At 40.3% G+C, this 15036-nt stretch overlaps 1 protein-coding gene across 2 annotated transcripts in view; it reads right to left on the reverse strand.

Annotated features, from left to right (window-relative positions):
• POLR1A (RNA polymerase I subunit A) overlaps positions 1-15036 on the reverse strand; it is a 53311-nt gene that overhangs the window by 37048 nt on the left and 1227 nt on the right. For both annotated transcript variants that reach the window (XM_067567632.1, XM_067567633.1), the window contains exons 2-12: positions 14787-14991; positions 13141-13290; positions 12959-13066; positions 11361-11446; positions 11124-11233; positions 8225-8311; positions 7268-7370; positions 6643-6805; positions 4640-4813; positions 4277-4399; positions 1744-1971 (exon numbers count right to left, since the gene is read on the reverse strand). In XM_067567632.1, coding sequence (XP_067423733.1) covers positions 1744-1971; positions 4277-4399; positions 4640-4813; positions 6643-6805; positions 7268-7370; positions 8225-8311; positions 11124-11233; positions 11361-11446; positions 12959-13066; positions 13141-13290; positions 14787-14991 — 1537 coding nt within the window. The remainder of the gene's footprint in view (positions 1-1743; positions 1972-4276; positions 4400-4639; positions 4814-6642; positions 6806-7267; positions 7371-8224; positions 8312-11123; positions 11234-11360; positions 11447-12958; positions 13067-13140; positions 13291-14786; positions 14992-15036) is intronic.

The raw sequence follows: 15036 nt of genomic DNA on the forward strand, positions 1-15036 counted from the left end.
TTTTCAAATTTAATTTTCAACAGGTTTATTTTTAAAAAGAAAATTGTATTTAACTGAAATTAAATCTGATATTTGATTTTTTTTATTTTTTTTTTTAAATCAGGTTTCTATTCACCCTACTTCAAAAAGTAAATCTTCACAATGTTCTTATGTTTATGAAGGGCTTTGCGCTAATTGGAGCCACAGAAACGCTAAGTATTAAATACTATCTTCTCAGCACAGGAAGCTCTATTAGAGACATGTAGATAGAAGTAAAAGATATCAAAATAAAAACATTCATCACTTGTATAGCATTTTTCATCCAAGTGGGTAAATAGCCTTTATCAACATTAAGTCTCACAACACCTGTAAGATAGGGAAATATTTTATGAGTTCTGCAGATGGGTTGAACTGTGGCATAGAGAAGCCAAGTGACTTAGCCAAGATCAGACAATGAATGGCGGAGCAGGGATTAGAAGTCAAGTGCCCCAATTTTGGACTCTAACAGCAAGACAACACTGTCTATCTATATCATACCATCGCTGCTTGGCCCGAAGCTAGCTCTGCTAAAAATAGCAGTATAGCAGGGGGGCTAGCTACCTGCATACCCACCTAGAGCCCTGTGTATGTATGCACTTGGGTGGCTAGCCTGAGCCGCCACCCATGCTATCCTGGCTATGCTGCTAGAATGGGTGTGTCTACATGAGCTGGGAATCACATCTCCCAGCTCAAATATAGACATAGTCATAGAAGCAACTCATTTTCCTTACAAAACGAAACATCCTAATTTTGTCCTTCCCTCCTCCCTTTCACATTCAGCTAAGCATAAAGAGTTGCACAACCTCACCCATAAAGAGCTGGGAACAGCATATACACATTTAGGACAGTCTAAAATTACCATCTGTGAGTTACCATCTGTGAAAGAAGTTGGAAGAAAGCCATACTGTCCAGCTTTGGTCACCAGGGCTGACTCGGAGCAACGAAACAGCCTCTTCTAAGCATCTCTCAAACGTTAAATTAATGTATCCTTACAAACAACTGTGTTAACTGTTCCCCCCATTTTACAGATGGGAAACTAAGGGACAAAGGGGACATGATTCACCCTAGATCAAAGTCTAAAGGAGCTTGCCATTGAAATCAGACATCCAAATGAGCGTCTTGACAAGGCCAACCTTCCTCTCACTTGCTACCCCGATATCAGTCTCAGCATAAGACAAGGTTTGAATGTGCCAGGAGGGTGAATTCCTCTCTACCTCTAGTGGCATGTCTTTCTAGGTCACGAGCTGAGTCATTTCAGCAGAACAACAAAAGGACACTCCTGCACTATTGCTGCTTGTGCTGTACCGATTCTAAGGGTATACAGAAACTATGGCTGCCAGGATTATCAGCGTGCTACCCTGACATTAATATTAAAGCATAATAAAAAACAGGATAAAAAAACCAACAAAAAGAAGTTGCACGACTAGAAGAAAACTATCTCCCTAGCTAAATCCACCCAGACCGCCTACAGAAGCAGCATTCATTACCTTTACAGGATTGGGAAGTCAGGCAACAAACACCAAGAATTCAAGTAAAATGCAGGAAGGAATGTCTATGTCTAGAAGTTGATCATTTCTCCTCAGACATCCACATGAGTTTCTCTAAGCCACCAGATGAAGAGGTGAGGTAACTGGAACACTGGCCCAGCATCACTTTGTAACCAGCTACAACAGCTCCCCTGGAAAAAGTCTTCACCCTGCTGAGTTGGGTTTGCACAGTACTCACCATTTTCATTCCTGATTTTGGGGCACCAGTGGAAGGAGTGAGGAGCTGCTTAGCTATGGCTTCCCTCTGGGTCTCGCTGGTTGCACTCAGCACCGTACGTGACCCATCTTCATTAATGACCATGGAGGCACCAGGGTGAACATTTGGACCATTTATGACAGCCTGCCTCAGTTCTTTGACATTCCACGGAGTTACAGGTTGAGGGTAAGTCAATTTGGTAGCGAATACCTAAACGGGAAGAAAAGCAGACACAACAATCAAGGCACTGCTGATCAGTAGCCAGTCGACAGACAACCAAGTTTTTATTCCCAAAAGAACTGGAAAGAAAGATGAGGAGTGTCCCAACCATTTGTCCTATCTGCATCCTAACCCACATTATAACCTCCACCCGCCCTCCAGCTCCACATCACTGTTATCTCCTTACAGTCTAGGATATACAACCTTTGATTTACCAAACGGCATGAAGACAGATTCAACTACATGACCTTTTATCTAGGCTTTGTTCAGGAAATTCTTTTTTACAAATATCGTTAGCCTTCTAAATAAACCATTTATTTATAATCATCTTTCAGCTCTAGTAAATCATCAAACTAAGTAATTTCTTTCTCGCCACAAACAATCACCGCAAAATAAAATAACTGGTTGCTGGAATTAGGTTTAAAATGGTACTAGCTACTCAAAATGACAACTCTGGAACCACACATGAATGCAAACTAAGAAAAAATCCAGAAATATCACAGTGACAGAAACTGCAACCCCGTGCATTACATTTGGGGACAATGGTGTTTAATTTATGAATGGTCCATGTATGATCGTGTTCTTCTTCATCAAAAACAGGGTTACCATAGCTCGTGCCAGAACTAAAACAAGTGGAGGCTGGGATAATAAACTACTCTGGAGAAGCACCACCGTGGGGGCGGTTTGCTTATACTAGTTCAGGCTGGGTTTGCCAGAGGCTAGGAAACAAAGAAAGGACTTCAGGTATGAAAGGGTGAGACTGAACTGACCTGCAGCCTTCTTTTTGATTCAGCAAATGGACAGGACCTTCTGTCCAAGGAAAGGCTCCACCCCTTGCTGCAGGGCTGGAAGAGACATGGGACTACCAGACTCCCCATGTGGAATATGGGTGATTTTTGGTTTGTTTTTAAGTGTATAGGAACCTTAATAGGCTCTCTCTTTTTTTTTTTTTTTTTTTTTTTTTTTTTAAACTGTGTGTGCGCTTTCCTCTGGTTTCTTTTAATCTTAAGAATAAGTGTACTCTGCTGAGTCACAGCTGTATGGTAACTTGTAAGTGCTGGCAATACATTGTTCATAGCCCAGAGAGAAAGCAACACCTAGACACTGGCCTTGAGGCAGACTGGATTGCTGGGGATATCACAGTGTATACAAGGGGTTGTGCAGCCTTAAAACACTGGTCAGAAGGGAATGGGTACACAGGTCCCTGCACAGAATCAGGGGACAGCTGAAGGTCTGAGTCCTGACTGGGTGCCCCTCACGTGGATCCCAGAGGTGACATACAGGTGCAGTTACCCATGAAACTGTAATTGCCATCTTAAAGAATTTTCACTTTTAACAAATATTTCTGTTTCTTCTTTTGAGGTTTCACTATGATAAATGTGGAAGTTTGTTCCTTCTTTGTTGTTTTCTCCCAGCCGGAAAACTAGAAAAATCCATTAACTGGATATATATATATATATATATATATAAGAATAGAAATCATTATTTTATTTTCCAAAAGCAAACAGCTGATGACAAGTAAAATCAATGCATCAGTCACCAGACCCGTTGGTCTTAGGAGACAATGAAGGGGAAAAGATGATGTTGTTATGAGACCAGCCAGAGTCCCCAAGATAATTAAACTCCACATGAAGGAGCAGAGGAAATGTGACTGAAGCCAAACACTTAACAAATCACAGTAACACTCTTCCCTATAGGCCTTGTGGCACAGGCTGAGAATCCCAATCACAGTAATTAGCAGAACTTTCAGGACTTCAGAAGTGCCAGCAAGAGCTGCCCTTCAGTGCAGTTTTCTCTTCGGGAGGAAATTGCAAGTCAGTAAGAAAGGAATTAAGGCAGCCTTGAACCAATGACTCAGCAGACTACCTTTACCTAAAGCCTGCCACAGGTTGCTGTGATGTTACAAAATGCAATATGCAAAGACCAGAGATAGGAAAATGGGAGCTGAACTCTACTTAAATTGTTCAGTGGTTGGCATGCTCCAATGACCCAAATTCAATCCTTTCTCCTTCCAATCTCTTTCCCAGAGGACTTTAGTATAACAACTGGCAGATTTTCTGGTCTTCAACTATCTTTTTATTAACACAGCTGTAAAAATTAGATTACGCACAAGGGAACCTGCTTCTCAGGAGATACTATGAAAGACACTATGAAAATGAGGGAATGTGAGGTAAGAGACTGGATCAGTCAGTGAATATACAAATTTCAGATTGGTAGCCACATTGTCAAATATGCTATACTGCAATCTCACGTACAGGCGTGTACTAAACAAACATAATACTTTATTTTCCCTTACCATAGGAATACCAATCTCATTGGTACCAATGTACATGTCAGGGCAAATGACCGACCGAGCAGCATAATCCACACGTTTCCCCATCATGTGCTTGCGAAACAGTCCTTCCTTTTTTTCCAGTATCTTTGAAAGTAGAAATTAAAAGAAATATAAAATGCAGATGTTATAAATATACTGTATCAAAGTATTCAACATGTCCTTCAAACACACTAGGTACTATGGTGATGAGTGCCATGAAAATGCCTATAAATTAAACACAACTGCTTCACTTTTCATACTTACTTTCTTGGTGCTTCTCTCTAGAGCTGCCTCTAAACGCACAAAATCTAGCAAAGTCTGTTCTAGACCTCCCCTGACACTCACCTGACGGATTCCAGGGTATTTTTCTGTCATTAGTTTGTCCATGTCACTGTCAAACACAATATTGACATGGCTCTGAAGACGAATCCAAATGTTGTACAGTTTATCTGCAGTGCTCTGTCCGGAAATCATAGCTAGCATGGAACGATCCAGTGGTTCCAACGGCTCGTCGGTCACCTGTGGAAATGTGCAATGGAGATCTGGATTTAAAAAATTCGATTCCTGTTTTACCAACCTTGTGTTTATAGCATTACATTCTCAAAGGAAACCACAGCTGAAACGTAGCTCATTATTGTCCATCTGATTAAAACTAAGAAACCCAAGAAATCACTAACAAGAGAAATATTACTTTAAGATTATTTCAACACACTATGTTTGGCTGTTCTGTTGTCAAATCTCAAAAATTAAACAGAGACAGGCCTAATTAGCACTTGGATAGGAGACTTCCAAGGAAAACAACAGGTAATACATGAAGATAGGGACTCAACAGTTGGTAACTAAGTAAGTGGCAGTCTTCTATCCAAGTCAGCACTGAGTGAGTGACCCAGCAAGGTGCTAGGAGCCACAGTACTGCTGGGATAAAAATAATCCAAGATCCTAATTTCTCACAATTATTAAAAACCCTATGCCATTTTTTCATAAGAGGTATTGCAGTCTATGCCCTGGCCAATTTCCATACACAGTTAATTACATTCTGCCTATCTCAAGGGATTTCAAATAGCTGAAGACGCAGCTCCACCTAGTGGCGAAATTCAAAGTGATTAAAGTAAGTTACAATGCTCTCAGTGATATGTTATTGTAATGAATGCAAACCAAAAGCAGCATTAAGTGTAGCTGAGGCCAAGCATCTGTATCAGAGACCTCATAACATGCAGTAAGCCTGGACTATACACCAGGAGAGAAGCACTCAACTGGATTATGGTTTATTTCTAGTCCTACTCTTTTTTAGGTTCAGAATGTTTCAAACTGGAATTGGGGAGTTCCTCCCCCAGCTAAAAGGTGCAAGGGTTTCTTACCTGAGGTTGAGAAACATAGAACAAGTTTGACAGAGACCTAGGACTGTAATTTACCATCTTGTATAGGACCTAGCATAACAGGGACTGACCTAGTTAAGGCCTGTAAGTGCTACCTCAATCTAAATGTTAAAAAATATAATAATGGAAGTAAAATATCTGGTATGCCACTCCAAAGTCAGGAGTGCACCTATAAAGGAGAGTACTTAAGTCTGGGGAAGAAAGGACCCCTGTGCAAGTGTTGGGCGTACCCTGGTTGCAGCTAAAACGGCTCACACGTTAAATTCAGAATTTAGTGGTATAGGGCTTCCCCAGCATTCCCTTTGCAGCTCTCAGTATGATCAAACTGGGAAATGATGTGGGTCTGGATGTTTCAGAGGGGTTGGTGACTGGATATGGAACTTTTCACTTCTAGTTCACCCATGCAAAAACAGCATAGGTCAGCAGTGAATGAACGTTGTTACCAACTAATTGCTATTTGGTGGCCTGTGTGAATTAGTTATGCCAGCAGAGTTACTCATGGGCAGTAACCACCACCACCACCACCCCAACTGGCACTACTAGGTCTCAGAAGCTGAACTACCCCTTCTAACCCACAGTGGGATGGTCCCACTTCCTGCAAATCAGCTATGAAATATGTTCAGAGCAGCATGGCAGCAACTTCCACTTTGACTGTCTGTGTCGCACCAACCCAGTGAGCAGAGGACTTCACTCTCCAGTGCTAGTTGCCCATTCTCTCATACACACAGCAAAAATTCGCTTTATAATAAATGCAGAAAAATCATTAATAGAAGTCTGTGAGCAAACTGCCTTCCCCTTGCAGCAGGTGTCCTTGGGATAATGGATCACAAGCACAGCTAGGGACAGACCCTTTACAGTCATAAATGGCCTGCTGATCCACTTTACGATCTTAATTAGAGCAGTTTTAATGAGTCTTCTTGAATTTTACATTATTTTTTCACGTTGGATACTTGGGTATTCAGCAGCTCTTACCTTCTGGATTTCATTCTCTACGATCTTTATTGGTTGACTTTGTTCTTGAGCCATGAAAGCCAGAAGCTTCCTTATCAATTGGACGTCTTTCATGACAGCTTGCAAGTTCACAGTCTGACCATTTGTAAACATCTGGTCTCCAAGACGATTCACAGGACGATACCTATGGCAGGTCACACTCATTATACAGGGATAAAGCCATCAGAAATAGTAACCCCTTGCTTTCCCCCATGCCATCTTCACTGCATTAGAAATAGCAAAGAAAACGAATAGCTCCCATGTAACCTTTACAGGCAACACTGTCATGCTGAAAGATCACTCCCCTTACAAGAAATTCCACTGGTACAAACAAGTACATATTATCATACAGTTACTATAGTAATTTGGAACATTATTGTCAAACACTTTTTTCTTGAAATAGCATTTCAGTCCTTCAATAGCTTTCACAGGGAACGTGATGAAAGACATCTTTGGCTATTACTACTGTAATTTTTCCTGAACTACATTATTCTTCTAACATTTTAACAGAGCAGTACCTATATCCTAGAAGTTTGCACTTCCGACTTCAACAAACAGTATGTGCTAATAACTAATTTCTACAAAGTTTCATAAGAAGTTTTGTTACCTTGAAGGTGGAACCACAAGGAGATCTAGAAAGAACATATCGGGACTGAATCCTGAATTCTCACCAACCTCCAGACCCGAGAAGAGGTGATTTAGAAAGAAACCTAAGTAGTACAATCAGAGAAGAGATAAAACTTGTAGTGGGACAGCTGTACTCTAGGCATTCAAACCCACAACTGCATTTGGTGGCGAACTAATGGCATTTCATTGAGTTAAACATCAAGACCAAATGCTAAATACCAATGGCATCCACCACACAGACAACTTAAATTATTTACTAGCTGGTTTATCTATTAGTCAGTTGTTATTTCTCGTACTTGTGCTATTAGAACCTTCAGGGTTTTGCTGTTTTATATACATCCCCCTATTACTCGCTATCAGAAGGCAGGAGGTTCTGTATTACCAAATGGCCAACTGAAAACACTTCTAATTCGTAAGTAGCCTATCACTTAGCAATATTGCTATCTGGTTTTCCACATCTCTCCGAAGAGTCATAAGCAAATGTCAATGCTGTTTCACAGGACATTATGTTTCCTTCCCCCACATCACTCAGTCTCATAGTATATATACTAGACCTGTATTCCATCCCAACCCCCACTCCCATTATTAAGAGAACATTTAGGTTGGAAAGTAAAGAAATACCAGAATTTAGGTTGCCTGTGTAATCTTATTTGCTTCCTTCTGCATATGTATTACGATACAGACTTTAATTGCATTATTAATTATTATTATTAATATATGGCATGTTGGTATATTTAGGATGCCTATTATTAAATATTTATATTATGGCAAAGCCCAAAAGCTCCAGTTTGGATCATTATGTTAGGCATGTACAAACACAGTAAAGAGACAATATCTGCCCTGATAAGCTAAAGAAACAAAGGCGAAAGGTAGTGGATAGGGATACAACATATAAGCATTGAGAAATTTTAAGTAGCTTTTGTTTAACAACAGTTACCTTCATTCTTCCACAGAGCCACAATGTGATCTTTGGCAGTGATGGGTGTCAAGTACCCTCTTTTTCCCAACTGAGTCTCATCTATAACTGAGAGTGAAAAAAAAATTATTTTGAAGTATTCCCTTTGCGCACAGTAATTGTGAAAAAAATCACATTGTTTCCAGGTAGACAAAGGAATGGAAAGGAGGAAATCAGCAGAAAACACAACTGACTGAGTACCATTTGCTATTATCTACAAGGGTGCTTTATTAATGCAACCTCTGTTCTGGGGAAATCAAGTTAAATAAACCAACTGCTTCTCCAGTAAGTAAAATTAAAATAAAACATGGATATGATGGTCATGTGGCTGATCAGTTAACAGAATTGAAACAATTAAAGCCAACTTTGACATACACAGATTAGGAAGTGTGTATAAATCCAGATTAGTTCAACCAGAAAATTTTTTATCCTGTGGACTACCATAGGGAAAATGTATCCAAATTCTCATGCAGTATTTCCTTTCTTGAAGTAATAAATCCACAGATCTGGTCAAGCAATGCCAGTGTTCTTATCTTATCAGTGATGTTGAAGGCACAAAGACCTCCAGGAAGTTGAGTCATTTTTCAGTCCTCAACAATATGCATCATGGTTTGTGGTTGCCCACATCAATATAGTGGACTGTCTCTAAAATGACACCTAAATTCCACTGCAGCACAAATTCTATGTCCAGTACGAAACCGGTTCAGAAGGCTCCACTGCCTTTGCGGTAAATCAACCCAGATAGACACTGAGTACAATGGAGCTACAGACTGCTTGCTGACTGAGGGCAGAACCAGGATCAGTCAGTCACTGGCAGCAAGAGAATGAATGCTCCACTTCTAAAAGGTCCCTTCAATTGTGACAGCTTCCAGAGCCTGAATTCCATCCTATTTCCTAGAGAGTGTGTTAACTATGGGGGGACAGGGGATCATACAATACTTTCTACTGTGGTAGAACCTGGGGATAATTTCCCCAAACAAAATAAACCTGAATCTTAGGATGTCCATTTCTTTTTCTATTCTGGATGATTGATTCCTTTGTCTCCATGATGAGCCAGAGATATAGACCTTATCTCTCAAAAAGAAGAAATTTTCAGGTAACCTTGCATATGCTGCTTCGTACTAAGGCCCGTAGCTCAGCTTCAATGAGATCTCCTCAGTAGTGTGCCTCCAGGGAAGGAAGGCAAGATCATCCTTTAAATATGGACATCTAAAACTAAGACAAGTTAGATGCCCTCCATCTTCCCCTACTAACACCTTACAGCTTGGAGAGGACTTCTGCCAAAAATATCAAATGACTGGATGACCACTAGGTAGAATTTGGTGAACGTACATGGCCACCTAACCCACCTCATTACAGGAAATATAGGACTTCTCTGCCATGAGATTGTCTGACCTTTGATGGCTGACAGAAGGAAGCATATTTCTTGAATATGCTTTGAGAATGAATGCTATGAAGACTGAGGAGTTGTCTGAACTGGAAGTACAAAACTGCATCTCATCAAAGGAAGCTCTCAAATTTGTAAACTCATCCAATTAAAGAGAGTAGCTATTTTAATGGTTAGAAAGTACAACAATGTCATCCACAGGGGTTTAATTGGTGGCATAAGGACCAGAATGAAGTCTCAAAGCTGTGCTCTATGACCTTAGAGGAGTAAAATCTGAGTAAAACCCAAAGGAAATGTTAATGTTGGGAATTGCAAACAAAAACCCAACCCCCGCACCCCCCCCACACACACAACCACACGCACTCTTTAGCATGCCAAGAATGACCATGCAGCGCTTTGACACTCATCCACCCACATTACAGCCCTTTGGAAGAAACTCAAGGCAGTTTCACTTATTTTATTGGTAGTTAAACCGGGAACTTTGCACCAGTCAGTAGAATAAGCTGTCAACTTCCTACTAGCGTCTCAGAAAGGATTAATGACCATAACCATTTTAAACTTATCTGGTCCTGGTCATAGGATCAGTCTTGCAACAGTAGACCTCTTCTGTGAGACAAAAGTATGAGGAAGTCCAATGCTAAGCTACTCAGTGCTGAGAACCATAGCCTCTTCAGCCAAAACAGCATAAACAATATCATTGCTATCCATTTATCCTTTTCTTTGGTCTTAAGGAGTAGAGGAAAGACATACAGGAGAGGCCATAGCCAGCTCTAGAACACTTTGTCACTTCACATCCCTGGTCCCGACATGTAGAGGGATAAGATGCTTTATTACTGTTTCCAGATGTAAAGACGTCAACATCAGCAGTCCACCAAATTGATTAACAATGAGTAAAGATACATATAAGTGCAGGCTCCTCTCTGCTTAATCCATCTTCTGGCTTGTAAGCCATTCTGCCTTGATGTTCATCTCCGCTGACGTACAGCACACACAGAGATAGGAAACTGCTCTTCCCAGGATGGGAGGAGTTTCTTTTCTCTGTGGGATTATCATTTTCTTCCTAGTTTATGAAAATCCCAGTGACGTATTGCCTCTTATGACCAGAGAAGACTGTTGTCCATGGAAGAAAGAGAGCTCCAAGACATCGATGAATCACTGAGTTACAGCTGGTGGATGTTTGTGCTTTCTCAGACTAGCTCTCCCCCTGAAATCTGCAGGGGCACCAGCCACTACAGCAACTCAGAAAGTGAAGCCAAATTATTGAGCTGATTTATAAATCAGATATTTGAAATAAAAAGTTGGAATTTTCCTCTGAAAAATCTCTGTAGTAGGGAGGGCTGGTTAAGCACGGAAAGCTGGAGGGAACTTTAGATCTGGCTGTGCCCGAGTTGCAAGCATGCCGAAGTGCCCATTGTAATGAATCTGTGGACCTTAAGCAAGATGAAAAATGCAAATATTATACAATTATTTGCACAAAATAAAAACATGTTTTACTTGCTGGCTCCTCTAAGATGGCCTCTTTGCCAGATTTCTGCTGTACCACAGTGGGATAGGTTACTGTCAACTTGCTATTGTGTTCTTTTCGTACCAGTGATCTTCTAGATCTTGAAGAAAAAGAAAAACAGGGGCAAAAAAGTCAGTGTAATGGTTTGCAATGTTCAAATAACTATTAACATTACAAGTAATAAATCCACAAGGTTACTTGCTTTCTCTGCACACAATCATACTAACTTGCAGTTTGGGCATCTCTTTGAAGTCATATGCAGTTTCCAAAACTGTGCAATTAGTTTACTCCTACACTCACACACGTTTTTTACCTAGAAGGGAGGGGAAAAGAAACAACAAAAAACAAAGCCTTAAAAATGACAGAGAGACAATAAAAGCTACAATTTAAGAAGTATATTTACAAAAACAAACAGATTTTATTTCAAACGCTGAATAATAGCAGTTATTTAAATTTTGCCTTTATTGATTAAATTCACGCCTTAATCACCTTAATTTTCCTTAAACTGAGATTCTCTCAAGTTCTCCAGAAACTAAAAAAGGCCCCAATTTTTTTTTAAATACACCTTATATGCAGCTAACAATCTTTCAGACAAGAACAACTGGATAGTATACATTTTGGCCAGAGGGATCGCCGATTGATTGAAGACACTACCTGACATCTAACTTGGACTGTGTGTATTGTCTTCACAGTGCTCCTGGTACCTGGTGGCTTAGCGAATGGGACAAGAAATTAAAACTAGGACTTTAGGCAGTGTTGACATTAGACTTTTGAAATGTCTTCCCCCTACTGCCTTAGCACCAGTGCAGCTAAGCTGATGGTAGCAATAGCAGAAATGTGGTCGTAGACCGAATGCTGCTGTTTTTACCATGTTATGTAACCTGGTCCTATAAAGTCCACAGCCTGTAATAACTCACACTGCAGTCAGGGGGAGCCCGACATGCAGCAGAGTTGAGGATGAGGCACTCGTATCTTATAATTAGGACTGGTAAGAGTGTACATCTCTCAGTCCTCAGAAAGGATAATGTGTTAGCACTTTAAGTGTCACAGTGAGGCTATGCAGTTTCCTTCCCCAGAGGCTGACAGGCAGTAAGGAGTCAATATTGCTAGTTTCACTGTCTGATTCTAAATCCAAGACTATACCAGTAGGTCTTCACTATCATAAAGGCTACAAATTTTGAGTGAAAGCTTAAATTCTGTAGACACAGAAAAAATAAAAATCTATAGAGTGGTGTAAATCCTCAGAACATGCAGATTTTTCATGCCAAATGATTTCTGCTGTCCCAAGAATGCATAAGAGTTTCATTATAACAACTTTCCTCTCATACAGAAGAAGTGACAAACTCAAGAAAAGTAAAAATTGTGGGCAGATTCCTGTACCTGATTAGAGCTATTCTGTGACTTGCTCATGTAGCAATATCCTGAGATATTTAAATATATGCAAAATATTCTTGACTTCCAAAGAGGGACCTGCTACAGCCTCAAGTACATAATATTTGCAAGATGGCTTTGATGACTGTTAGTTTTATCTCACTTACATGAAATTATTATTCTCAAAGCACTATCAAATCATTTCCCTTCATACACACACAACTCTCTTTTGGGATGGTGCTAAATTATCCTATCCTCTTATGGATCCAATGGCAGCTCCACTATAAACACTTGGCCCCAAGCCACCTTTTCATCTCTCAAGCAGCAGAATTCATAACTCTGGGGTAAAATCTGGAAGATACCTGACCAAGTTACATCTTTAACAGCTACTCATTTTAAAGGGTACACACACAGTAAGACTGAGATTCCAAGAAAGATCACTTATTCTACTCACATGTGAGCACGCATCTCCTAGTTGATTATTTTGTAGTATTTCATTCACATGACGATTTAACTCTTCTTCGATGTCTAAACCAGATACATCTGTGTTTTCATCCAAAAACTGAAAGACAGAGAAAGAGGAAATCAGCATCATCACGCCATTACATTGCTGCAAACTTAAAGGGGGATACCTACCCTATTCAGGATGGCCTCAAGATCACAGACTGCATGAAGCAACCCCTTCTCCAAGACCTTCAGCTGACTAAGTAATAAGTGAACCACAGCTCGAGTACAGGTCAGCAAGTGACAGTTTAAACAAGAACCGCGGATCAGAAGGTATAATTTCTGAAAAGGAAACAAAAATTAGTGTGGTAGATTTAATAGCATGGAAAATAGAAGAACTGGAGGGAAGCAGAGTTATTTTATGGAATATGCCAGTGTTATTTAGAACACAGAAGTTACCCATCAGCAATATAAAAAGCCTCTAGTTTCCAATGCTTTCAAACAGTGACGTGTTTCACTGAGGCCTGAGCCCACCCATAAGAGCCAGCTTCTCCCTCCTCATCCCAGACAGCAGCAGAACTGCTTCATTCTATTCTATTCAGGATCTTATGCCATACCCCTCTCCAGCATGTCTGAGCCTCTGCATCCTGGTCAAGGACAAAGAGGCATCGAGAGATAGCATCCTGCTTCAAAACAGCTGGTGAGGCTCAGAGTGAAGGACCTTTTAATACTTACAAAGTTAGTTTGGGGAAAACTGCCACTCACTAATTTTGAAATAGCTACAGCACCTTACAGAGATGTTGTAAGACTTGGGGTCTGATCAGCACCTCTCAGGATCAGGCACACACAGAGTGCCCTCAAGCTCCACTGAAAACATGAGTTGCAGGTGCTCAGCCTCAGCATCTCTCTTGAGGCCCTCAGCATATTGTAGGATGTAACTCTTAGGGCTTGTCTTCACTTGGAAATTTACCTACAAAGCTATTCCAGAATTCTGGACTAGTTATTTGGTATCAACCCGTGTGTGAATGCTCTTACTCTGCAATATCTATTTAAATAAATTTCCAAGTGTAGACAAGCCCTTAGAGTCTCTAAAGCCCTTTGATATCCTTGGATAATAAGCAATATAAATCAAATGCTACATTGAAGTATTATTACTAATTTGTTTCATTCACATAACTTTATCATCAGTTTAAAAAAAAGACACAATGGGTCTTATTTAAATAGTACCATTTAGTGCATTATCTCCGCAATACCTCAAATAAAAAGGCATCTGCTTGCAGTGAATTTATTACAGTGAACTGAAGTGAAACTCTGAATGGCTTAAGTACATTTCAATGGACTTTCACTCCTCTTATGGTGAAACTTCACTCTGCTTATGATGAAATATAATTCCACCATAAATTAGCTCTACTATACTAATGTTCTCCACCTGTCCTCTGGCTAAGCTAGGAGGCGGGGTGCAGACATTGCTACTATGAGGTAGAGTGTGACCCTAGGTTTCTTATTTTGCTAGTTTCTTTTATTAGGTGAAAAAGTTTGGCTAGTCTCACTATATATGTTTCTCACTGTAAATGAAGGCCTGGCAATAGCAAGTAGGAAAGGGAGGAAGGAATCATTTGACTATTACAGTGAACATATGTTTAAAATTAAGTCCTTTCGATGGAAGACATTTCACCAGAAGAGGTTTTCCCTGTATCACTCACTACCTGCTGCATCCTTTAATATTCTTCAAAGCCCACTCACTCTGGAAGACACTAGATCACTAGCCAATGAAGACTAGTCCTGACATACAACAGTCACTCTACATCACAATCAAATTCTCAACATCATATACGCACATCAAAAAAGAGAGGATTGTAGACAGTCAGTGGCAGATCTATGTGGCCTAGGTGTCCTGGGCAGTTGTTGAAATTCTGCACACAAGTAGTACACACTTCTTTGGCATCAGGAGGCCCCAAAGACAAATCATACAGCCCATTTACTGCTGGGTTCCCCACATTATCTACATAACGAGGGTTGGTTATCGCTTTTACGCTTAGTTTCCTAAAAATGAAAGGAAAACAAAAAGTTACATCTATGATGGCAGAT

The sequence above is a fragment of the Emydura macquarii genome, unplaced genomic scaffold (assembly GCF_026122565.2).
Source record: "Emydura macquarii macquarii isolate MOO-44397 ecotype Brisbane River unplaced genomic scaffold, CSIRO-AGI_Emac_v2 contig_2795, whole genome shotgun sequence".
Classification (NCBI taxonomy): Eukaryota; Metazoa; Chordata; order Testudines; family Chelidae; genus Emydura; species Emydura macquarii.